General features: G+C 44.8%; 1 protein-coding gene across 1 annotated transcript in view; it reads left to right on the top strand.

The window, feature by feature from the left end:
* The first annotated feature begins 1555 nt into the window (after positions 1-1555).
* The window catches only part of LOC120018398, a 30190-nt gene continuing 7061 nt past the window's right edge, over positions 1556-24684 (top strand). Inside the window, exons 1-4 of the mRNA XM_038961579.1 lie at positions 1556-1853; positions 2620-4170; positions 19967-20086; positions 23159-23295. Coding sequence (XP_038817507.1) covers positions 2884-4170; positions 19967-20086; positions 23159-23295 — 1544 coding nt within the window. The 5' untranslated portion in view covers positions 1556-1853; positions 2620-2883. The remainder of the gene's footprint in view (positions 1854-2619; positions 4171-19966; positions 20087-23158; positions 23296-24684) is intronic.

The raw sequence follows: 24684 nt of genomic DNA on the forward strand, positions 1-24684 counted from the left end.
TGTTTTACTGTGGATATAGATACTTTGTACCTGTTTCCTCCACCATCTTCACAAGGTCCTTTGCTGTTGTTCTGGGATTGATTTGCACTTTTCACACCAAAGTACGTTAATCTCTAGGAGACAGAACGTGTCTCCTCCCTGAACGGTATGACGTCTGCGTGGTCCCATGGTGTTTATACTTGCATACTATTGTTTGTAGAGATGAACGTGGTACCTTCAGGCGTTTGGAAATTGCTCCCAAGGATGAATCAGACTTGTGGAGGTCTTTCCCATGATGTCAAGCAAAGAGAAACTGAGTTTGAAGGTAGGCCTTGAAATACATGCACAGGTACACCTAATTGACTCAAATGATGTCAATTATCCTTTCAGAAGCTTCTAAAGCCATGACATCATTTTCTGCAATTTTCCAAGCCTTTTAAAGGCACAGTCAACTTAGTGTATGTAAACTTCTGACACACTGGAATTGTGATACAGTGAATTATAAGTGAAATAATCTATCTGTAAACAATTGTTGGAAAAATAACTTGTCTCATGCACAAAGTAGATAAGTCCTTACCAACTTACCAAAACTATAGTTCGTTAACAAGACATTTGTGGAGTGGTTGAAAAACGAGTTTTAATAACTCCAACCTAAGTGTATGTAAACTTCCGACTTCAACTGTAAGTATATTTGAGCGATTATATTTCCTTTTGATACTTAAGTATATATAAAACCAAATACTTTTAGACTTTTACTCAAGTAGTATTTTACTGGGTGACTTTCACTTTTACCCGAGTCATTTTCTATTAAGGTATCTTTACTTTTACTCAAGTATGAAAATTGGGTACTTGTTCCACCACTGCAACTACACATAAGTTTGCTTCATCACAAAACCGAAGAGCAACGTCTGTCCAGCAATGTTCCCTTAATTATTTAGTTTTTGGGGCAAATTTTTAGGTCTTGTGAGCAGAAACTTGAACCTTGTGAGAATTTTGTGAAACTTCTGACGCACGTTTACAGTGAACACTGAGGCTGTACCCTTACAGTTTTAGACAGTAGCCAATAGTCTATTGTGGCGATTTGAGCATAATGTCGGCCTTGTGGCCTACCAACAAAACCCATAACATTTTCACATGGAAATAGCTTTGATTTCTATGATGTAGCCTACAGTAGCCTATATGCGGTGTTCAATGCAGGCCTACATTGCATGAGACTTATAAAACGTTTTTACATCATAAAGGGCTTGACATTAATTAATGATTTGTTAACTTAGTCTGTAACACATTGGGCCAAATAGATAACTGTAAATTGCACTGTATGATGCAAGAAACCACTTTACAAAATATAAAAAATATTATTACCATACAGACAATTATGGTAATAGATGTAGGCTACCCCATTGCTGACCTACACTTATCTAGAACGGGGCTGATACCTCGCTAACTTGCAAAGAATGTCAACAACTGTGCACACAACCGGCTCTGATCTGAACTGTTCTGAATGACGTGTCCATGTGCACGTGCAACTGACAGGATCTTTCATGGACAGGAGAGGGCGAGCGAGCGGAGAGAGGGGGGGAGATAGAGATAGATGCTGGGGGAATTACCGGCGGAGAGACACGGTGGAGAAATGGAGCGTACTTTTTAGTGATTGAGGGGGACCTACTCTGACTCCCGTGGCAGAAGCGGTAGTTCTCTCCCAAGGACAAGCATCTGTTTTCAAATTCCACCCTGGGTGGTGGACATATCTGGATATTAATTAGCTAAACATAAAGAAAATCGTGTGGAACAACAGCAAGACAATCCCGGAAATAACAGACGTACCCTCAGCCGGGCACGTAGGCTACGCTACTGGAGCTCTGCGTTACATATAGGTAAGTGTACAACCAGCTGACAGAGGGCTATATTTTGCCCGGGTTACTATTATTATGCACTTTATTGAATTTATTTCAAAGTCATAGCTAAACTCACTCAAATAATCCAATATAGGCTATTTGTATCTTGGAAGGAATACAAACACGTGTAGGCTATATTTCTTAGTTATAGCCTATGAATACAGGCTACACACTAAGTAATACGAATGAATAACAAGGTGGAGGGGCATGTGTTCTTCAGAGTAGCTGCTCACAATGTGCTTACCCCCTTCTTCGTGACGTGGGGAATTATTCTTACAGATATCCGTATTATTACTTTAATGTGTTGTTATTGCCTGAAATATTTCATGAAAATTAAGTCGCTTTACACAACCCCTTTTTGTAAGCGAACCTTGCTTTGATATTTTAGAATTTAATTGCTGTAACAAATCAATTCCTATTTAACTACCCTGGCCACTATAGCCCAATGTCTGAATATAATATATTATTCGAATATTATATAAGAATATTTTAAAGCAATTTCGACATATTTAAAGTTGGTCAAATGTGAGCCACGCTACAAAAGATATTAGGCCTACAATTAAATGTGTCTAGCAAGTTTCGGGTCCTTTACAGGTTTCTTGATTTAGGGAATGTGAATAGCCTAGGCCTGGTTTGGAAATTAGGCTGCTTTGAGTTTAGCTTGAGTGTGGGCGATACAATTAGCATATTTATTGTAGGCTAACGGTAATCACAGTCAAGTAATTCTTGTATTATTTGGTTTTAGAAACATCGCAAGCTTCAGAATATCAGAAAACATTTCAATAGAAGACAAATGTGAAACCATTTCAAGAAAAACCATGAATGAAAGAAACTGAGGCATATTCGGAGCTATTCGGACTTTTTAATATGAGACTTTCCAAAGCTGTGGCAACGCTCCTCTCTCGCAGACTCGGCAGTTGTACTACACACTCCCTCTCGCACAGTGGCTCTGGTAAAAAATGAGGCGAGGACGTGGGTTACGTGCACATCCAGCACTAGATGAGATGAAATGGAGAGCTTGGAACACACGGACCTTTTAAATCCAAGCTCTTCCCACGCACATCACAGTTTTTCAGCCTCGCATGAGAGAGTGACAAACGGTGAACACATATTCGGAGCTGCCGAGCTTCACCCTTTCCAGACCAACATGGGACTAAATGGACTAAATAGATACTGCCCGGGCATGGCGCCTGTTGGGAGCGCCACGGCTGCGGAGTTACTGTCAGGTCTGGCTTCCAAAGCAAGCTCTTCCGGAATCATGGTTTTAAAGAAGCAGCCGAATACTGGGCTGCCGTTCTATAACGGCGGGATCGTGTCTCCGTGCGCGACCATTGAGGGCAGCCACAGTGGGGTTTTGGCGCAAACTCCCAACGGTTGTCCTCCGCAAGTGAGGGGGGTGGGGGAGACACCGAATGGCCTTGCGCAACCCCTCGGCAACAGAGCACGCCTCGTGGAGAATGGGGACAGAGCACAACATGAGAAATGTGCTCTTCTGGTGAAGAGGGCCAATGGTGACCCGCAGGTCAAACAGCACCATCGGAAGCGGAGAGGCGGGGAGAACCGGGACATGGGTCTGGAGACGCCCAAAGGATGTGGCTTGTCAGCGGGGTCAGGTTTAGGATCTCTAGGTATGATGTTCTACGGACCTGGAGAGTCGATAACCCCGGACTGCAAACGGAGACTAGTGGCGGAGAGCGACGTTCACAAAGCAGAGCCCTCCAAACCAGGCAAGGCGGTTCCGCCCGCTGCTAATGGCGACAACAGCATCAACAATAACCTTAGCAACCACAACCACAACCACGGCGCCACCCCTCACCCCCCTTTGCCCGCCCCTCACAACAACAAGCTGCACCACAATGTACACAAGGTGACACTGCTGAGCACCGGGGCCATTCCAGACCAGACGTCCCCAGTAGAGTCCAACAGCATCCCGTCTCTACGGTTACAGGCCGGGGCGGGCTGGTCGGCGGAGCATATCGCCCAGAAGTACATCGTGCCCTGTATGAATTCCTACGGTATCTGTGTGAAGGACAGTTTCCTGGGGCCACGGCTGGGTGAGTCGGTGATGGGCGAGGTGGAGAGTCTGAATCGCAGCGGGAAGTTCCGCGGCGGTCAGCTGGTTAGCCAGAGGAGCATCCCCTCGCGGAGTATCCGTGGAGACCAGATCGCCTGGGTGGAGGGGCACGAGCCGGGGTGCGAGGGCATCGCCACGCTGATGTCACACATCGACGAGGCCGTGATGCACAGCGCTGCCAACGGGCAGCTGGGGGACTGTGTCATCAACGGACGCACCAAGGTGAGTGAACGGGGAGGGCGGCGGGAGGGCCGAGGTGGTGGGTTTGGGGACAGGAAGGGATGGCGTCATCAATGGGAGCACTAAGATGAGGGGAGATGGGGGGAGAAGTTGGCGAAGAGAGAAATGTAGAGAATTGTGGAAGGGAACAGTGTGAGCTGGGGACTCAGTGTCATCAAATGCCATATCCTGCTGAGAGGAGGATGAGGGGTGAGGAGGAGGGGAGGCTGACTGAAATAGAAAGGATTAGTACCCAAATCAACGTTTATATAATTCTACTCTATAGATAGGGGGTGATTAGCTGTGGAGTCCCATTTTGATTGCATCATCTATTGCGATGTTGAGCTGTCACTGTCATCTCACTGATAAAGGGTGGGTATGTAATCCCATCTGTTCTGCTCCCTGTCTGATTCATTGTGATAGGGCCACGCCCTCAGGTAAGTGGGGCCATAGCTGTCCTATATGCCCCTGACTTCTCCCATGCCACTGTGTATGCCAGTATGCCCCTATTGTCATGCCACTGTTTATGCCAACGTTTCACTAGATTTGAAGGCAACTCTTTCAATCTATATCTCTCACTCGTACACAAACAAGGTATTCTTGTGGCTGGTTTGGTAAGAGTGTGTGTGTTTGTTTGGTTAGTCGGTGTCTGTTTGGATGGCTGTGTACAGTATGTTTGACTGTTTGCTTGCCTAGCCAATCGTAGCTTTTTGTATGGCCATGTATGTATGCGCTTGTTTGGATTGTTTTTGTCTTTGTGCGATTTGAGAATATGAATGTATGAAAGAGTGGTTATTTTTAACCTTCCTTAGCATAGCATTAAACTTTGATTTTACAAGCTTAGACAATGGCCAGACATGACAAACAGGGTTGAAAATTTGAATTGAAGTCTGTGAATTCAGGAAATAAACAAACAAACAAAGACAAAAATAAAATTTTCAAATTAGTAGTTTCTCCTTTTAGGTTTATTGAGAATTCACTCAAAATAAAATGCCTTTTTCAATTATTGAATTGGAATTTCAGTTTACTTCCTGAATTGACTGACTTCAATTAGAATTGACTTCAAATCGAATTTACTCCAACCTTGATGACCAAAGAGTGGTAGTTGATTTTGCCCCATCCCTACTAGCCGTACAGAGCCTAGTTGGCTGCAGTGCTGTAAGTTGTCAGTGACCTTGCTCAGTGACGCAGGTCTGGATATTTGAGCCAGGTTATGTCACGGTCCTACATCGGTCTCACCCACTCTCACTGCATTCCCCCAGGTTTCCACCCCACCCTGAACCAGTTTCTCAGCCCACTCAGCCCTCTCCTAAAGCAGGGTTCAGACCTATCTAGTCCTTGGTTCAACTAGACTAGAGCATGGTTTGAGACCTGCATAAGCCGCAATACATTATACTGAAAATAACCCTATGTAGGTCGCTTTGATATAATCTGCTGCCTAGTCACTATGTTATATTAACATATTATCTCAGTTGTTCACTACTGCACCTTGAGCCCAGGGTCTGCCTCTTATCAGTGGTGTTAGCCATTGCAGAACTGTCTAGACTCTGTTACGCCACCTTTACTCTAGGAGGTTGGAGTGGAATATTTCATAGAAATGTGTATGGTCGCAGAAGTAGTGGTGGTGGGGATAGTAGTCATCCTAGAAGTAGCAGAGGGGGTAGTAGTAAGAGTTGTGGTAGTTGTAGTCTTAATAGTGGTAGTAGCTGTAATGTACTGTAGGGTATTAATAGTTGTGGTAGTTGTAGTCTTAATAGTAGTAGTAGCTGTAATGTACTGTAGGGTAGTAATAGTTGTGGTAGTTGTAGTCTTAATAGTAGTAGTAGCTGTAATGTACTGTAGGGTAGTAATAGTTGTGGTAGTTGTAGTCTTAATAGTAGTAGTAGCTGTAATGTACTGTAGGGTAGTAATAGTTGTGGTAGTTGTAGTCTTAATAGTAGTAGTAGCTGTAATGTACTGTAGGGTAGTAATAGTTGTGGTAGTTGTAGTCTTAATAGTAGTAGTAGCTGTAATGTACTGTAGGGTAGTAATAGTTGTGGTAGTTGTAGTCTTAATAGTAGTAGTAGCTGTAATGTACTGTAGGGTAGTAATAGTTGTGGTAGTTGTAGTCTTAATAGTGGTAGTAGCTGTAATGTACTGTAGGGTAGTAATAGTTGTGGTAGTTGTAGTCTTAATAGTAGTAGTAGCTGTAATGTAATGTAGGGTAGTAATAGTTGTGGTAGTTGTAGTCTTAATAGTAGTAGTAGCTGTAATGTACTGTAGGGTAGTAATAGTTGTTGTAGTCTTAATAGTGGTAGTAGTTTGACAATTCCATGGTAAGGCAATTATCCTGAGACTCACATTTTCCCTTTAAAATGTATACCAAACAAAAACCATTGATTTCAAACTTTACTTAGGAACATTTCATGCAGGAAGTTTTACAAAAACGCATTAAATGAAAAACTGTGCTGATACAAAGTTTGGTAACCGGAAAAAAACTGGGATTTTACCGTAGCTCTGTTATCAAGCTCTGCATCGGCACAGTTTTTCCTGTAAATGTTTTTTTTATTGATTTACTGTGTAAATTGTTCAAAGAAGTCTTTGGCGTACATTTTCGAGTCTCAGTGTAATTTTCTCACCATGGAATTGCCCAGTTGTAATGTAGGGTAGTAGTAATAGTTGTAGCCTTAGAAGTAGTAGTAGCTGTAAGGGAGGGTAGTAGTAGTGGTAGTTGTCGTAGTGGTACTGCAGTAGTTGTGGATTTAGGCTAGCGTGCGAACAGGGCACCAGTTCCAGGGTTGACAGTGTGTGTGTGCAGTAGAGATGTGAGGGGTAGCACCAGTTCCAGTGTTCAGTGGGTCAGGGCTGTCAGAATACATTTTGGGATCTACACCTCACCTGAACTGCAGTCAATACCAGCCCTGTGCATGTGTGTGTGCTGTGAGGTGACCCAGTCGGAGAAGTGAAGAGCGACACCTTACTCCCACAGTGATGTACTTTGTGTAATACCCAGACACCATGTGTTTTAACAGAGATGTCACTATCCCAGACATCGGCCCTTTGCTCCTCTGTCATGGAACTGACTATTATGCTTCTAGGTCAAATGTTATGCTTGCTCTGCTCCATAAGTGTGGCAGGCAGGCAGCTGATGGTAAATGGGTTAGTTGAGTCTCAAGCCAATGTTGCAGCCTATATGTTTCATACCCAACTCCTCTAATCTAGCCTTGGCATACTGTGCCATCTTGAATGGAAAGAATGTCCTTGCTGTGTGTTGAATAGTGTAGTTGAAGTCGATAGAACAGTAGGAATGAGTCATAGATCAAGGAATCAATTGAGGGGGTGGGTGAGGCAAAGGTTAGACTGAGGAACAGTCTAAATTACTGCTGCTAAATTACAAGGCCATTGTACCAGCAGTTCTATTCTCTCTAATATACAGTTGAGTCGGAAGTTTACATACACCTCAGCCAAATACATTTAAACTCAGCTTTTCACAATTCCTGACATTTAATCCTAGTAAACATTCCCTGTTTTAGGTCAGTTAGGATCACCACTTTATTTTAAGAATGTGAAATGTCAGAATAATAGTAGAGAATTATTTCTTTCAGCTTTTATTTCTTTCACATTCCCAGTGGGACAGAAGTTTACATACACTCAATTAGTATTTGGTAGCATTGTCTTTAAATTGTTTAACTTGGGTCAAATGTTTCGTTTAGCCTTCCACAAGCTTCCCACAATAAGTTGGGTGAATTTTGGCCTATTCCTCCTGACAGAGCTGGTGTAACTGAGTCAGGCTTGTAGGCCTCCTTGCTCGCACACACTTTTTCAGTTCTGCCCACAAATTTTTTATAGGATTGAGGTCAGGGCTTTGTGATGGCCACTCCAATACCTTGACTTTGTTGTCCTTAAGCCATTTTTCCACAACTTTGGAAGTATGCTTGGGGTCATTGTCCATTTGGAAGACCCATTTAACTTCCTGACTGAAGTCTTGAGATGTTGCTTCAATATATCCACATAATTTTCCTCCTCGTGATGCCATCTATTTTGTGAAGTGCACCAGTCCCTCCTGCAGCAAAGAACCCCCAGAACATGATGCTGCCACCCCCGTGCTTCACGGTTGGGATGGTGTTCTTGGGCTTGCAAGCGTCCCCCTTTTCTTCCAAACATAACAATGGTCATTATGGCCAAACAGTTACATTTTTGTTTCATCAGACCAGAGGACATTTCTCCAAAAAGTACGATCTTTGTCCCCATGTGCAGTTGCAAACCGTAGTCTGGCTTTTTTATGGCGGTTTTGGAGCAGTGGCTTCTTCCTTGCTGAGCAGCCTTTCAAGTTATGTTGATATAGGACTCGTTCTACTGTGGATATAGATACTTTTGTACTTGTTTCCTCCAGCATCTTCACAAGGTCCTTTGCTGTTCTGGGATTGCTTTGCCCTTTTCGCACCAAAGTACATTCATCTCTAGGAGACAGAACGCGTCTCCTTCCTGAGCGGTATGACGGCTGCGTGGTCCCATGGTGTTTATACTTGCGTACTATTGTTTGTACAGATGAACATGGTACCTTCAGGCGTTTGGAAATTGCTCCCAAGGATGAACCAGACTTGTGGAGGTCTACAATTTTTTTTCTGAAGTCTTGGCTGATTTCTTTTGATTTTCCCATGATGTCAAGCAATAAGGCAGTGAGTTTGAAGGTAGGCCTTGAAATACATCCACAGGCACACCTCCAATTGACTCAAATGATGTCAATTAGCCTATCAGAAGCATCTAAAGCCATGACATCATTTTCTGGAATTTTCCAAGCTGTTTAAAGGCACAGTTAGCTTAGTTTATGTAAACTTCTGACCCACTGAAATTGTGATACAGTGAATTATAGATTAAATAATCTGTCTGTAAACAATTATTGTGCATGGCACAAGTAATTTTTCCAAAGTAGACTCCGGGATGCTGGCCTTCTAGGCAGAGTTCCTCTGTCTAGTGTCTGTTCTTTTGCCCATCTTAATCTTTTATTTTTATTGGCCAGTCTGAGATGTTACATTTTCTTTGCAACTCTGCCTAGAAGGCCAGCATCCCGGAGTCGCCTCTTCACTGTTGACGTTGAGACTGGTGTTTTGCGGGTACTATTTAATGAAGCTGCCAGTTGAGGACTTGTGAGGCGTCTGTTTCTCAAACTAGACACTAATGTACTTGTCCTCTTGCTCAGTTGTGCACTGGGGCCTCCCACTCATCTTTCTATTCTGGTTAGAGCCAGTCTGCACTGTTCTGTGAAGGGAGTAGTACACAGCGCTGTACGATATCTTCAGTTTCTTGGCAATTTCTCGCATGGAATAGCCTTAATTTCTCAGAACAAGAATATACTGACGCGTTTCAGAAGAAAGGTCTTTGTTTCTGGACATTTTGAACCTGTTATCGAAACCCAAAAAAGCTGATGCTCCAGATACTCAACTAGTCTAAAGAAGGACAGTTTTATTGCTTCTTTAAATCAGAACAACAGTTTTCAGCTGTGCTAACATAATTGCAAAATATTTTCTAATGATCAATTAGCCTTTTGAAATTATAAACTTGGATTAGCTAACACAACGTGCCATTGGAACACAGGAGTGATGGTTGCTGATAATAGTCCTCTGTACGCCTATGTAGATATTCCATAAAATAATCTGTCGTTTCTAGCTACAATACTCATTTACAACATTAACCATGTCTACACTGTATTTCGGATCAATTTGATGTTATTTTAATGGACAAAAACAAGAATTTCTAAGTGACCCAGAACTTTTGAACGGCAGGGCATAGAAGAAGAAACAACAAGGTGCAATATGCAGAAATTGTTTGCCTATATTCAGTTTGTGACAAAACAAGCAATTTATAGTGTGGAGCATCATTGTACCATCTAAACTGCTGTGAAATATCTTTTCAATAACCCAAAATATTGTATTTTCAGCTGTTTGAAGCTGGTGCACAAAACCGAAAGTAAAAAAAAAAAAAGAAGCTAAATTAAATTTAAGAGACGCATAGAAATAGCGCACATAGAACAGATCTACCGCTTCTTAGACCTGCTTTCAGTGAGAATGACAGATCTGTAACTCACATTTCAATGTGAATTTAGTCGGGTCTCCAAAACAGTTACATATTGTAGATTTTAATACTTTTTATTCATTGGCTTTTAAATCACAACAGAATCACAACAAAATATATACACATTTACCCCCTTTTCCCAATCTGAAACTTGCTTTCCTTTTCATATGTCGATGTGTACGTAGCTCCGATCTGTAATAGCCTACTGTCTATATGGTTCAGTAAGTACTATGTCCCCCGCTGTGGTTTCTCTCTATAGTTGTATATTCTTTCCCTTGCCCTTCTTTCTCATTGTTCCCTCTCCCCCCCTTCTCTCTTTCTGTTCTCTCTCCCACTCCCTTTCTCCTGCGTCTTATCAGCCCCTCTCTAGCTTGTCTGCCAAACTATTTCCCCTCCGTTTCCTTGGTAACGGGACCATACAGAGCATAGCACTGCAGTGTGTGTGTGTGTGTGTGTGTGTGTGTGTGTGTGTGTGTGTGTGTGTGTGTGTGTGCCCAGACTAATGCCACCAATAGCACCAGCTAGAGCTCAACCCAATGCGCACTCGGCAAACACACACCAGCTCGAGCTGCATCCAAGCACAACCCAGCAGCGCCGGCATATCGCCAGAAAGAGGCGGAGAGAAAGAGCGGTGGAGAGAGGGATGGATAGAGAGAGAGTAGTAGTAGATGAAGAGAAGGAAGAGGGAGATATGTTAGGTAGGGAGAGATGGATGTGCTTATCGAAGGCGTGAGATGAGAGGAGGTATAGAGGGGTAGATTGAGCGCGATGCGGCAGCCGTATCATAAGGAGTGTCTGGTGCAGCGTGCCCTCAGATGCCCCTCCCAGAGAGTCAGCCGCGCTGCTGCACACAGGATCAGCCAGGGAGATGCTAGCAACTAGCATTTTGCCTTGCGCACACACGGTGCAGTACCAAGCTAGCTGCTAAGACAAAGAGATATCTGAAACCAAATGATGAGAGCTGCATCTAGCCTTTAAGGTACTGAGAGGATCACACTGCTCTCACTTTCTGTCCTTACCCATTCCGTTTACAGAAGGCTGAAGGATAATGTAACCATTGCACTTGAATGCAAAAATAGTTTTAAAGAGTATTTACTTTTCTCTGGGTGGCCTCCTAGGAGATTTTAGTGCTTGTTGTTTCTCCAGGGAGAATAGGCTTTGGATGGGCCTGGTTCGTGTGATCTCATCTTGTTTTGGAGAATTGCACAGCAGGGGTTGATGACTCATACGGACTCTGAGGGCAGTCCGGGAATCTGGTTTGGTGTCCTTTGCTAAACATGAACCCACCCACCTTTTTTTCAAGTGATTCTCACATACAGAGAGCACTGGCCAAAATGCATTCCATCTTGGGTTTGACATTGTGTGTCACTGTTTGTCACGGTGTTAGTGTGTGAATGCCTGTGCGTTTTAGATTGTGTTTGTTTGCGCGCGATCTCAAGATGTTGCCGACAGTAGGCTGGCTTGGTTGGGTATGTGTTTGCATGCGGGGGTCACTGGTGGTTAGTGTGATGTTTTGATGTACAGGGCAGGGGAGACAGTGTCGGAACGTTTAAATAGAGAGTGTACATAGTGTAAATGACTGCTTTGCCATGTTACCGGGGGAAGCGCGCTCACACACACACACCCTCAAGCCTCACACACACACACCCTCAAGCCTCACACACATCATCAAGGCTGATCAGTTTTTATCTGCTTGACACTTGACATATTAACAAGTATACACTGGGAAAGTGATAGGAGTTGATTTTAGTATGGAAACTGTGAGAAGATGGATATAAGATTCGAGAGGTGAGGAGAAAGATGGAAATATAATTCGATGTAATGGTTGAATATCCAATAGTTTCTATCACTAGAAATAAACCTGTAATAGTGCACTCCTGGTTATTCAGGCCCGAGACAGACAGCTTACAGTAGGTCCACAGAGAGCCATAGAACCCAGTGCGGCTCCGTCTGTCCTTAGCTCAGCCTTACTGACTCATCAGGAAATACACAGGCCAGCGGAGCACACAGAGTTCACCCCAGTCTGACATTTATCACTGTCTGATCGGCGCGGAATTCGCCAGCACCGCTCACCTCAGCCCAGTCCAGTATAAATCACACAGGCCCACTTCAGCTAAATCCCCAGCCCATCCCAGCCCAGAATACACCAACCTATCCCAGTGCTAGCTAGTTAGCGTAGCACTACCCTGATGCCCTCCCCTCTCTCCTGTCTGTCTGTGTGTCTGTCTCGCCGGCATCAGGCCCTGTATTTGTTCAGCCCTGCCCCCCTCCTCCCTCTATCCTCCATGCCTCTTATCTGCTGGCAGAATGCTATGCCTGCGTGCTCAGCCCTTTATTTTCCTTTCCAGGAACAGCCTGTTCTCTCTCTCTCTGGCCTTCATCTTGGCAGGCAGGCATGCGGGCTGAGACAGGAGGCAGCGCTATTAGGGCATTAATGCTGGTGCCAGTGGTGCCCATTAGATTGGCAAGGAAGCGCAGAGAGATTGAAGAAGGCTGATATGATCGCGACACGTCGGGTCACGCTTGTCGTCACGCCGTTTGACTGACTCGGGGCTGGGAGCAACAGGAGAGTCAAGCGACTGGGATGCCGTTGTCCGTGACGGCGTTTGTGACATTCGTATGCCGGTTTGACTGACTCTTACAGTTCTGGTTGACTACTGGCTTAGAACTGAACGAGCTCTGGTTTGGACTGTCTCATGTCTATGTGAGCGCTGGTGTACAATAACTTTGTTTTCAGGTGTGTGTGTGTGTGTGTGTGTGTGTGTGTGTGTGTGTGTGTGTGTGTGTGTGTGTGTGTGTGTGTGTGTGTGTGTGTGTGTGTGTGTGTGTGTGTGTGTGTGTGTTACAGACTGGGTAAGAGAGAAGTAAAAAATATCACTTTTCAGAAATGCTATCTGTAAATGATAACTGATGATGTCCTCCAGGCTAGGGCTGTGCTGTGGCACGGTACATGTTAATTGTGGTTAAGTAGGGTCATCAAGACTGCGACAGTTGCACGTGCTCTCAGGCCAAGAAAGACGACTTGTAAAAGACTACACACTAATACATACAGTGGGTCAGTGCATGCATCAAACATCTATTGGCTGTAAATCTACTTCGATAGTGCTTTTCCCTTTTTGTTCCGTTGACATTTTTGCACGGTCAATGAGCGAGGTTAGAGGACGCGAGGTTAGAGGATGTGACTATTAGCGACTAAAACGTTCTGGAAGCGCTTGACAACATATAAATGTTTACCAGCATTTCTCTGTGCCCTTGACACTGATTGCTTAGCAACAGAGCAGAGTGAATGGAGACGGTGGGATTTTTCATCATTCATTTCTTTCCCACAATGCAACACCACCGCCCATGGTGCTGATGACGTCGCATTTCCCAGAAGCAGCATGGCCCACTAGGGGCTCACCCTGACCCTGGCGTGAACACCGTTGACTAACTGTGAGCCTCTCCCCCTCCCCCCCACACACACACCCATCTGTCAAAACACAATACATAAGATTTGAGCAACCAGGACTATTCTGAGTGTTTTTACTCTACTGATTATACTGTATTTGTTCACTTGCCAAATCCTTAATCAAGTCTTACTTACAGCTCATGTCCTGTGTGTTATACGCAACAATGTTATCAGTTGAATTATGTAGCCACGTTCAACAGTCCCAGTACAGTAAATCACTGGATTACGGCCATGTGTCGGTCCTCTGAATCCTGGAGGGCCTTCAGATGAGCTCTGGCCTGGCTCTGGTGTGTGTGTGTGTGTGTGTGTGTGTGTGTGTGTGTGTGTGTGTGTGTGTGTGTGTGTGTGTGTGTGTGTGTGTGTGTGTGTGTGTGTGTGTGTGTGTGTGTGTGTGTGTGTGTGTGTACGTGTACGTGTGTGTGTACGTGCGTGCAGGACTTGTTGGAGGGTAGAGATCAGCGGGCTGGAGTCAGAGGTTAATGAACTCCCACAGCATGTGAGCGTCGCACGGTAATGAGGCGAGACAATGGCGGCCGGCAGGCTGGTCAGAGAGTCACACAGACAGAAGGGAACACTTGCACTTTGGCCTGTATCACTCTTCCATAATGAGACTGAGCCAGATTTCATGGTTTGACTACAGATGGGCGTATTTGCGTGTCATTTTTGGTTTCCTGTGACTGTTCTCTATGTCGGATCTGATTATTGAGGTGTGTGTTTGACACCGCTGCTTTTCACCGGTCAGTATGCAAAAGGCTGACCAACACTGTAATGGATTGTGTGGATTTGAAAGTGAAGGACTTTGTCGTCACTCTGTATTGAAGCTTCTGGGCTTGCCACTTCAAGGGGTGACACTGAATGATACTGTGTTCTCCCCCTGCTCGCTCCTCATTGTTTGCTGATAACTGAGCCAATACTTGTGCCACCGAGCCTAGCTGGAGGGAAAGAGGAGCCCAGTCCGCCGCTCTTCACCAGTGTTTACTCCTCCCCCTAGTACTCGGTGATGGGCTGGGAGAGGGGAAGAGAGAGAAAGGATCTATGGAGGGACTGAGGAGAGGAGAGGGAAGGTTTAAGACCGAGAGAAAAGAAGATCTCATTATTACGAGAAGAAGGGAAGACTAGGTGAGAGAGAGAACAAAGGGAGGCGGAGAGAAGAGGCGGTGGAAGAGTGAGACGAGAGAGGAGGAGAGAAAGTTGAGAGTAAAACGAAGGGAGAAAAGGTTGTTGTTTTAGAGCCGGTGAGAGGATGAGGTGTACTGTACTCTCCAGGGTCTGATGAGTTCTGACCCGTATCGTGATAAAGTATCAGTGCCCGGTCGGAACACCACGTCACCGGGACCCTGATGGCTCACATTCCTACACACACACACACCCAACACACACACACACACACACACACACACACACACACACACACACACACACACACACACACACACACACACACACACACACCCAACCTGACCCAAACAACCTCCCCAGCAGAGATACAAAGGCTAGGGGACCGTAACGTAAATAAATGTTTACGCACTTCTCTGTGCATATTCTGACTTTAAGCATGAGGATAGCGTGCTATTCACCTGCTATTCGTTTTGGGCGGAAATTGAATAAATGTAGGTGTGGCAGACGTGTATCTACAGATCCGCCGTATTCTGACCTTGGTGTGTTTCTGTAGAGCTGACTAAGACTTGGGGCCAGTTCTACGGACGAAGATTAACACTAGTCCTGGACTAAAAAGCAAGTTCAATTGAGAATCTTTTTGAAAATGCTTTTTAGTCCAAGACTAGTGTTAATCTGTGTCCGTAGAACTGGCGCAGGGGCGGCGGGTAGCCTAGTGGTTAGAGCGTTGAGCCAGTAAACGGAAGGTTGCTAGATCGAATCCCCGAGCTGACAAGGTCAAAATCTGTTAACCCACTGTTCCTAGGCTGTCATTGTAAATAAGAATTTGTTCTTAACTGACTTGCCTAGTTAAATAAAGGTAAAAAAAATAAGAAAATCTGTGTCCAGAAAACCACCCCTTGGTGTTGAATCAGAGCCTTTGTTACACAGTATTATTATTAGGATTAGTATTGATTCAAGGTCGTTCACCATGTGTGGTATTGGACATGAAGTGCTAATATGGCTACGTTTACACAGGCAGCCCAATTCTGATCTCTTTTCCCTCTAATGAGTCTTTTCGCCAATCACATCAGATCTTTTTCAGAGCTGATCTGATTGGTCAAAAGACCAATTAGTGAGAGGGGGAAAAAATGATCAGAATTGGGCTGCCTGTGTAAACGCAGCCTATGTGATACGTGGCGTTAGTGGCAGTGAGCTTTTCACATAGTTGCGTGCAGCGGAGGAATGTGTACTCCCAGCCCATTCAGACACACTCATCCCTAGAGAAGCACATGGACATGATGTGCTTTAGTACAGCCTTGCCGAGCAGGGGAAATGCCAGCCAGAGGCCATTGTTACTCTACTGATACTCAAAGGACTGTTTCCATTCCAGTACAGATGAGGTTGAAACATTAGCTGATTAGTTACATGCTCACTGTCCTGTCCTCCACAGGACCAGCTAGTTAAGAGTTTTGGAGTACCGTCTTGTGAAGACGGTAGCCCATTTCTCTCTCCGTATGAACGTTTTTAGAACAGTCAGAGTTTATAGTAATGTGTGACCCGTAATGTAGAATCGTAACCGGCCTACACAACAGTGTTTAAGTCACAGAGAAATCACTGGGACGTTGACTGTCTCTATGCAGAACCACGGGACTGTGAAGTGAGTACAGTAACCTATATGGTTCCCCATGGAGTGGAATTTCATCCCTACGAACACCAGTGAAGGGGTTAAGTAACCGTACACACAGCAGAGCCTTACCACTGCCACTGCTCACCGCCTAAAGCCTCTTACCTGATTGGTGGGTAAAGGGTTCCGCCCACGGATTATATGGTATCGGCTCAATGGAATGGGGGTGGAAACATGGCTGCCATACCCGGCCATCGTGGCTTAAAGGCACAGCGTTTAGTTTCACAGCGCAGTGCGTGCTTCACACCCAGTCTTGTGTCTTAAAGGGGAACTGCGCCTTACGTCTTAAAGGGGAACTGCACCTTCTGATTTGGCCTAGTTTTTTTTTATCTTGCTCCTCAAGAAATGCTGGCGGCCATGGTTTGATGTGGGTGTTTCTTGGGTGTGTCCTTGCCACCACCAACACACACCATAGAGTACCACAGTATGAGTCATAATACCCATAAAACCTAGCGATCAAACAGGGAAATGGTTCCAATAGTTTTTTCCACCATTCATTTTTTTGCCATAGGAGATTTTAGAAACACTGCAAATAAGGGCTGTGTTTTGTGTAGGCTTACCCTGGCGTGACGATTTGATAACCATGTAAATCTCTCTCGGACAAGGTGACTTTTATCAGTATATTCAGCTCTATTTACTCTCAGATTCAAAAATGGTAATTAGCATCAAAGTAGACATCATGCAAGACTACAAATCCCTGCAAGCTCCAGCATGTCATCTCTAGCTGACTATTCTGTTCCCCACTCAATCACAACAAACACTTCTCCTGCAGGTTGAGTTCAATAACTACAGGCAGATAGATGTATGGTGAGATAGATATGCTAAACTGTGTTTTTGATAACTTTCAAATGTAGTAACAGTTCCATGTAGAACAGTGGTCAACAGCCTTTTCTGGGTCAAGATCCCTTTCATAGTCATAAAGCAAGCCGAGATCTACCGCTGTAATGTAACATTAACCTAATAAAAACGGTTCTGTAGGAATGAGATTTGTGCAGTACATGATCACAGCATATTGACTATATGCCTGCTAATATTGTTCTTCTCTGACCATATTATATTTCAAAACTCGAGCTTTGATAATAAATTGTATCACTCCCCAAAAATACAAAATAAAAGATGTCTACGTTTCCGACTTGAAATTCCGTGTTGGATGAAACGCACTGAATTCCCAAGTCGGAGATTTCCGAGTTCCCAGTTGTTTTGAACACAGCGTTAGTCTCAGCGGAGGGAGGGAGCAGCAGAGGGTCCGTCTTTCACGGTCCCTGCTCTCACCTTCCTTTCCTCCGGTGAGACTGACCAGAAAGAGGGGACACCGTCTTCCACCTGATGGCGAAACTCAAGTCGCACCTCATCTGCCTCATGCACAAGTTCATGTTGTTTCTGTGACCACAAAGATACATTTTCCTTGCTATTAAAATAGACACGACGAGCTGCTAATAATAATAATAATAATAATAATAACGCAGGGCTATCGATACACTTGACTACTCGTTTCATTGCCGCTGCAGTGGAAGTAGGGAGAAGCACGTTTTATGTTTTGTAATAGTGTTGAATAAAAACAGTGTTGACTGTGCTGAATAAAAACTTAGTCATGAACTCACTCAGCAGCTCTTTGCTGTATTCTTTGACAGTCTCTCGTATCAAACTTTGCTGTGGCCGGGGTCGTGGAAGCTGTTGGCACGGTGATTTTGGGCTATCCGATTGGCCAGCGCAGTAGGCACACTCGATTTAGCCACAGATAACACGGTCCGTCGAGAAATGGTTCCAAATGGAAACACTTTGCCTACCCGGTTCGCAGGGCTTCTGAATCAAGTGTACCTACCGACCAATAGCGCACCAAGGAAACAAAAAAAGGAACGCAAGCCTTTGATGTTGGCTTTTCTACAGAAATGTTTGGTGATCGACTAGGAATGCCTTGAAGATCGACCAGTCGATCGCGATCGCCCGGCTTGTGACCACTGATGTAGAATAAACAACCCTTTACATAATACCATAGAAGCAGTGTTCTGCTAATACTGTGTAACAATGTGCACCTTTCATCTTTCATTGTCATTCCCAGCTGATAAAGACACTGCCTATCTGCATTTTGTCTGGTGGTAATGGGGGCTACCTTGGCAAACATGTCAGAGTGGTCATACCTTCCTTTGTGGTGTCCCATATACAACATGAGTTCCCTGACCCTGGTGCAGAATACACAGGATGTCTTCCTCCCCATATTGACTGACACCATTCAATTCAATAATAAAAAAAGACAATATTGTCTAGTAAAATGTTAATGCAGAGTGCCAGGTCTCTGTCCATTCAGGGACATCAGTATCAAGCCCGTCTGTCAGTCTGGACTTCATCACGTCATCTTGCAAGTTTCCATGTGCTGGCTCCATACATGTTTCTGTGAACACTGTTCAGTTAGGCCTCGTGATGGCATGTCCTTTTCATTTGAGTCGAGGGAGACTGGCAACAATAGAGGAAGTGTCAGAAGGGTACTGGTGTCACATAACACACTTTATTTTTGTCTGACAAGCTGTGAAAATAGCAAGTGAACAGTGAATAAAATCATTTGGGGAGGTTGCTACACCATTGCAATCACATTGCTGGACATGTTATGATACCCACCTTTGCTCCTTCTGGTAGGTCCCGGCATCCATCCATGACCAGGGGATCACTCTGGCACCCAGCTGTGCACTTTGTCTAACAGAGAAAACAGGGTCAACGATTGTCATCATCCCTCATTTGTAAACATTCTGGAAGCTAATTCTAAGCTTTACATTTGTAGACTGACTGGGTGCAGATTGGATTAGATTCAGACCGGTGACGCCGTTACACTATGCAAACAACTGTGACATGTTTTGCTAAAGTCCTGGGTTGGTTTAAGTTTGTTGCTGCTAGTTAGTACACTGTTGACATGAGTTAGCTAGTTAGTACCAACATAGCTGCATCCAAAATGAATGTGTGCCCTAGACATGGGTTGTACTTCAGAGGCTAATGTGACTGTTCAGTCTAAATTACACTAATTTAGAGTGGCATGGAAATAGGATGGCATTGCTTAAGTAGGTAAATAACTAGGAAACAACTTTGCCATAAGATGTCATTATGTTGCCATTACTCTTAGCAAAGTTTGTCAAAAATAGCAAGCTAGCAATGATAATGTTAGCTAGCTAACAACCGAGCCCCATTCAATAAAGAAAAGCGAAGTAGGCAGAGGTGCAATTTGCACTGTGGAGCTTGCCAAAAGGGGGGCGTAATTTATTGACATAATTGTAATCCAAACCCAACCTTCATTTACTCGCACTGAGGTCCCAAACACCATTTTAGACGAGACTGACCTTTAAACCAAAATTATCATATTTATAATTTGTAGTAAATTTTGACACTAGAATAAATGTTTCTGACTCATATCGATGCAGTTTAAGGGGATATTATTATTTTTTTAGGGGCAGTCACTCTTTAAGGGCACTCTTGAGAGGTGTGTGTGTTCTTACTGTAACCGACTGTTAAACATCCCTGCCTTCTCTCCTCAGGCTATGGTGGCCTGTTACCCAGGTAACGGCACGGGGTACATCCGTCACGTGGACAACCCTAACGGTGACGGCCGCTGCATCACCTGCATTTACTATCTCAACAAGAACTGGGATGTCAAGGTACAATTGAAAATGGAGTCTCATACATCCAGAAATAAGTCTCTCGCTGTTGCTGCTTGTTATAGACCCCCTCAGCCCCCAGCTGTGCCCTGGACACCATATGTGAATTGATTGCCCCCCATTTATCTTCAAAGTTTGTACTGTTAGGTGACCTAAACTGGCATATGCTTAACACCCCGGCCGTCCTGCAATCGAAGCAAGAAGCCCTCAATCTTACACAAATTATCTAGGAACCTACCAGGTACAACCCTAAATCCATAAACATGGGCACCCTCATAGATATCATCCTGACCAACCTGCCCTCTAAATACACCTCCTCTGTCTTCAACCAGAATCTCAGCAATTACTGCCTCATTGCCTGCGTCCATAATGGGTCCGCGGTCAAACGACCACCCCTCATCAATGTCAAACGCTCCCTAAAACACTTCAGCGAGCAGGCCTTTCTAATCGACCTGGCTCGGGTATTCTTGAAGGATTTTGACCTCATCCCGTCAGTAGATGATGCCTGGTTATTCTTTAAAAAGTGCTATCCTCACCATCTTAAATAAGCATGCCCCATTCAAAAAAATGTAGAACTAAGAACAGATATAGCCCTTGGTTCACTCCAGACTTGACTGCCCTTGACCAGCACAAAAACATCCTGTGGCGTACTGCATTAGCATCAAATAGCCCCCGCGATATGCAACTTTGAAGGGAAGTTAGGAACCAATATACACAGTCAGTTAGGAAAGCAAAGGCTACATTTTCAAACAGAAATGTGCATCCTGTAGCACAAACTCCAAAAAGTTTTGGGACACTGTAAAGTCCATGGAGAATAAGAGCACCTCCTCCCAGCTGCCCACTGCACTGAGGCTAGGAAACACTGTCACCACCGATAAATCTACGATAATCGATCATTTCAATAAGCATTTTTCTACGGCTGGCCATGCTTTCCACCTGGTTACCCCTACCCCGGCCAACAGCTCTGTACCCCCCACGGCAACTTGCTCAAGCCCCCCCCCCCCCCACCCAAATCCAGATAGCTGATGTTCTGAAAGAGCTGCAAAATCTGGACCCCTAGAAATAAGTTGGGCTAGACAATTTGGACCCTCTCTTTCTAAAATTATCCGCCGCAATATTGTAGCAACCCCTATTACTAGCCTGTTCAACCTCTCTTTCTTATCGTCTGAGATCCCTAAAGATTGGAAAGCTGCCGCGCTCATCCCCCTATTCAAAGCGGGAGACACTCTAGACCCAAACTGTTACAGACCTATATCTATCCTGCCCTGCCTTTCTAAAGTCTTCGAAAGCCAAGTTAACAAACAGATCACCGACCATTTCGAATCCCACCGTACCTTCTCCGCTATGCAATCTGGTTTCCGAGCTGGTCATGGGTGCACCTCAGCCACGCTCAAGGTCCTAAACGATATCATAACCGCCATCGATAAAACACAGTACTCTGCAGCCGTCTTCATCGACCTGGCCAAGGCTTTCAACTCTGTCAATCACTGCATTCTTATCGGCAGACTCAACAGCCTTGGTTTCTCAAATGACTGCCTCGCCTGGTTCACCAACTACTGTCAAATCGGAGGGTCTGTTGTCCGGACCTCTGGCAGTCTCAATGGGGGTGCCACAGGGTTCAATTCTCGGGCCGACTCTTTTCTCTGTATATATCAATGATGTCGCTCTTGCTGCTGGTGATTCTCTGATCCACCTCTACGCAGATGACACCATTCTGTATACTTCTGGCTCTTCTTTGGACACTGTGTTTACAAACCTCCAGACGAGCTTCAATGCCATACAACACTCCTTCCGTGGCCTCTAACTGCTCTTAAATGCAAGTAAAACTAAATGCATTGCTGCTCGCACCCGCCCCGCCTGACTAGCATCACTACTCTGGACGGTTCTGACTGAGAATATGTGGACAACTACAAATACCTAGGTGTTTGGTTATACTGTAAACCTTCCTTCCAGACTCACATTAAGCATCTCTAATCCAAAATGTAATCTAGAACCGGCTTCCTATTTCGCAATAAAGCCTCCTTCACTTATGCTGCTAAACATATCCTAGTAAAACTGACTATCCTACCAATCCTTGACTTCGGCGATGTCATTTACAAAATAGCCTCCAACACTCTACTCAGCAAATTAGATGTAGTCTATCACAGTGCCATCCGTTTTGCCAAAGCCTCATATACTACTCACCACTGTGACCTGTATGCTCTCGTTGGCTGACACTCGCTTCATATTCGTCGCCAAACCCACTGGCTCCAGGTCATCTATAAGTCTTTGCTAGGTAAAGCCCCGCCTTATCTCAGCTCACTGGTCACCATAGCAACACCCACCCGTAGCACGCGCTCCAGCAGGTATATTTCACTGGTCATCCCCAAAGCCAACTCCTCCTTTGGCTGCCTCTCCTTCCAGTTCTCTGTTGCAAATGACTGGAACGAATTGCAAGAATCACTAAAACTGGAGACTTATATCTCCCTCACTAACTTTAAGCATCAGCTGTCAGAGCAGCTTACCGATCATTGCACCTGTACACAGGTCATCTGTAAGGCCACCCAACTACCTCATCCACATGTTATTTCTTTTTGCTCTTTTGCACCGCAGTATCTCTACCTGCACATCATCATCTGCACATCTATCACTCCAGTGTTAATGCTAAATTGTAATTATTTATTTTGCTCCTTTGCACCCCAGTATTTCTACTTTGCACACTAATCTACTGTCAATTCTACCATTCCAGTGTTTTAATTGCTATATTGTATTTACTTCACCACCATGGCCTTTTTATTGCCTTACCTCCCTAATCTTACTACATTTGCACACACTGTATATAGATTTTTTCTATTGTGTTATTGACAGTACGTTTGTTTATCCCATGTGTAACTCTGTGTTGTTTTTGTCGCACCGCTTTGCTTTATCTTGGCCAGGTCGCAGTTGTGAGAACTTGTTCTCAACTGGCCTACCTGGTTAAATAAAGGTGAAAAAAACTTTAGAGTCCCACCAGATTTTCCTGCCTCTCTAACCTCAAGGCTATGGATAAGACACTGTGCATCTAACAGGAAACCTATGTGTGTATGGGGTCAGGTTCAAGGAGGTCTGCTGCAGATCTATCCAGAGGGGAAGAGTGTGGTGGCCAACATAGAACCGCTGTTTGACCGTCTGCTTATCTTCTGGTCCGACCGCAGGAACCCACACGAGGTTAAGCCAGCCTACGCTACACGGTGAGTAACCACTGTGACCACACATGCAGCCACGCACACAAGAAAGGCTATATACGGACACGCTCGGTGCCCAAATTGATGACGTATGTCGCGCAGCTGAGAGTCGAGTGGAGACGAACGGATTTGTTTCAGTCAGTTCCGTCAGTCGTCCTGATGAGCCCTTCCCGGCCAGCTAATTTATGCTTGTTGGCTCGAAAGTTCCGTGAGAATTCGAAACTTGTCTGCCGAAGTTGTGACTTGGGAGAGTGTTCAGAATTCTTTTTTTCGTAGACGTTAATGCCGTAGTTGTAAAGTTTTGGTGAAAACCATGCTTTACCTGTCATCCTGGCCTGATATTGGCTACGCTATCTAGCTACTTCCGTCTCCTCACTGCCAGACAGCAGTGCTCGTCGAGCGGGAGCAAAGGACATTGTGCGCCTTGGTGTTGTTGTGTTGTCGGCATACGACACAAACTCTCCCCGTTGAGCAGTAACGTTAGACTGTATCATGGTGACTTCCAGATGGTTACTACCAATGCAGTATTCCAAGTTCTTCTTGTGTAGGCTGCTATTCTACTCTAAGTAAAATCAAGTGGGATGGAACAAATTGGCTACATGAACTCCCTCCAGCGACATGTGGTACAGCTGCCGGGTGGGAAGCAGCTACATAGCACCTCGATACAACACCGTTGCAATGGTCATTTGCACCTGCTTGTCGTCACGTTAGCTAATTGGCTTGTCACGGTGACATTCAGATGGTGACCAACACTACAAGTTATTTCTCCCTCGCCAATCAAAATAAATATCTCTTTCATTTACAAGTTTGAACTAGCACCATGCTGCTGCTGTTGTTGCCAGCATAAATTAGCTAGTTCCGAAGGGCATATCAGGATGACTGACTGAACCTATCCACTCGACTCTCAGCTACGTGACATACGTCATCAGTTTGGGCACCAGGCGTTCCCGTATGGCCTCTCCCAACACACACACACACACTGACATAAAAACTGTAATATCTTATATTTCACTGAGTCGTCGTGGCTGAATGACGACATGGATAAAATACAGCTGGCAGGGTTTACGCTGAATCGGCCAGATAGAACAGCTGCCTCCGGTAAGACGAGGGGTGGCGGTCTGTGTAGATTTGGAACAGCTGGTGCACAAAATCTAATATTAAGGAATTCTCGAGGTTTTGGCCGCCTGAGGTAGAGAATCTCATGATAAGCTGTAGACCACGTAGCCGTCTATTTACCACCACAAACCGATGCTGGCACTAAGTCCACACTCAATGAGCTGTATAAGGCCATAAGCAAACAGGAAAACGCTCATCCAGAGGCGGCGCTCCTAGTGGCCGGGGACTTAAAGAAGTCAATAAAGAAGTGGTCAGATGGCGCAGATGCTAAGCTACAGG

The sequence above is a fragment of the Salvelinus namaycush genome, chromosome 23, assembly GCF_016432855.1.
Source record: "Salvelinus namaycush isolate Seneca chromosome 23, SaNama_1.0, whole genome shotgun sequence".
Lineage (NCBI taxonomy): Eukaryota > Metazoa > Chordata > Actinopteri > Salmoniformes > Salmonidae > Salvelinus > Salvelinus namaycush.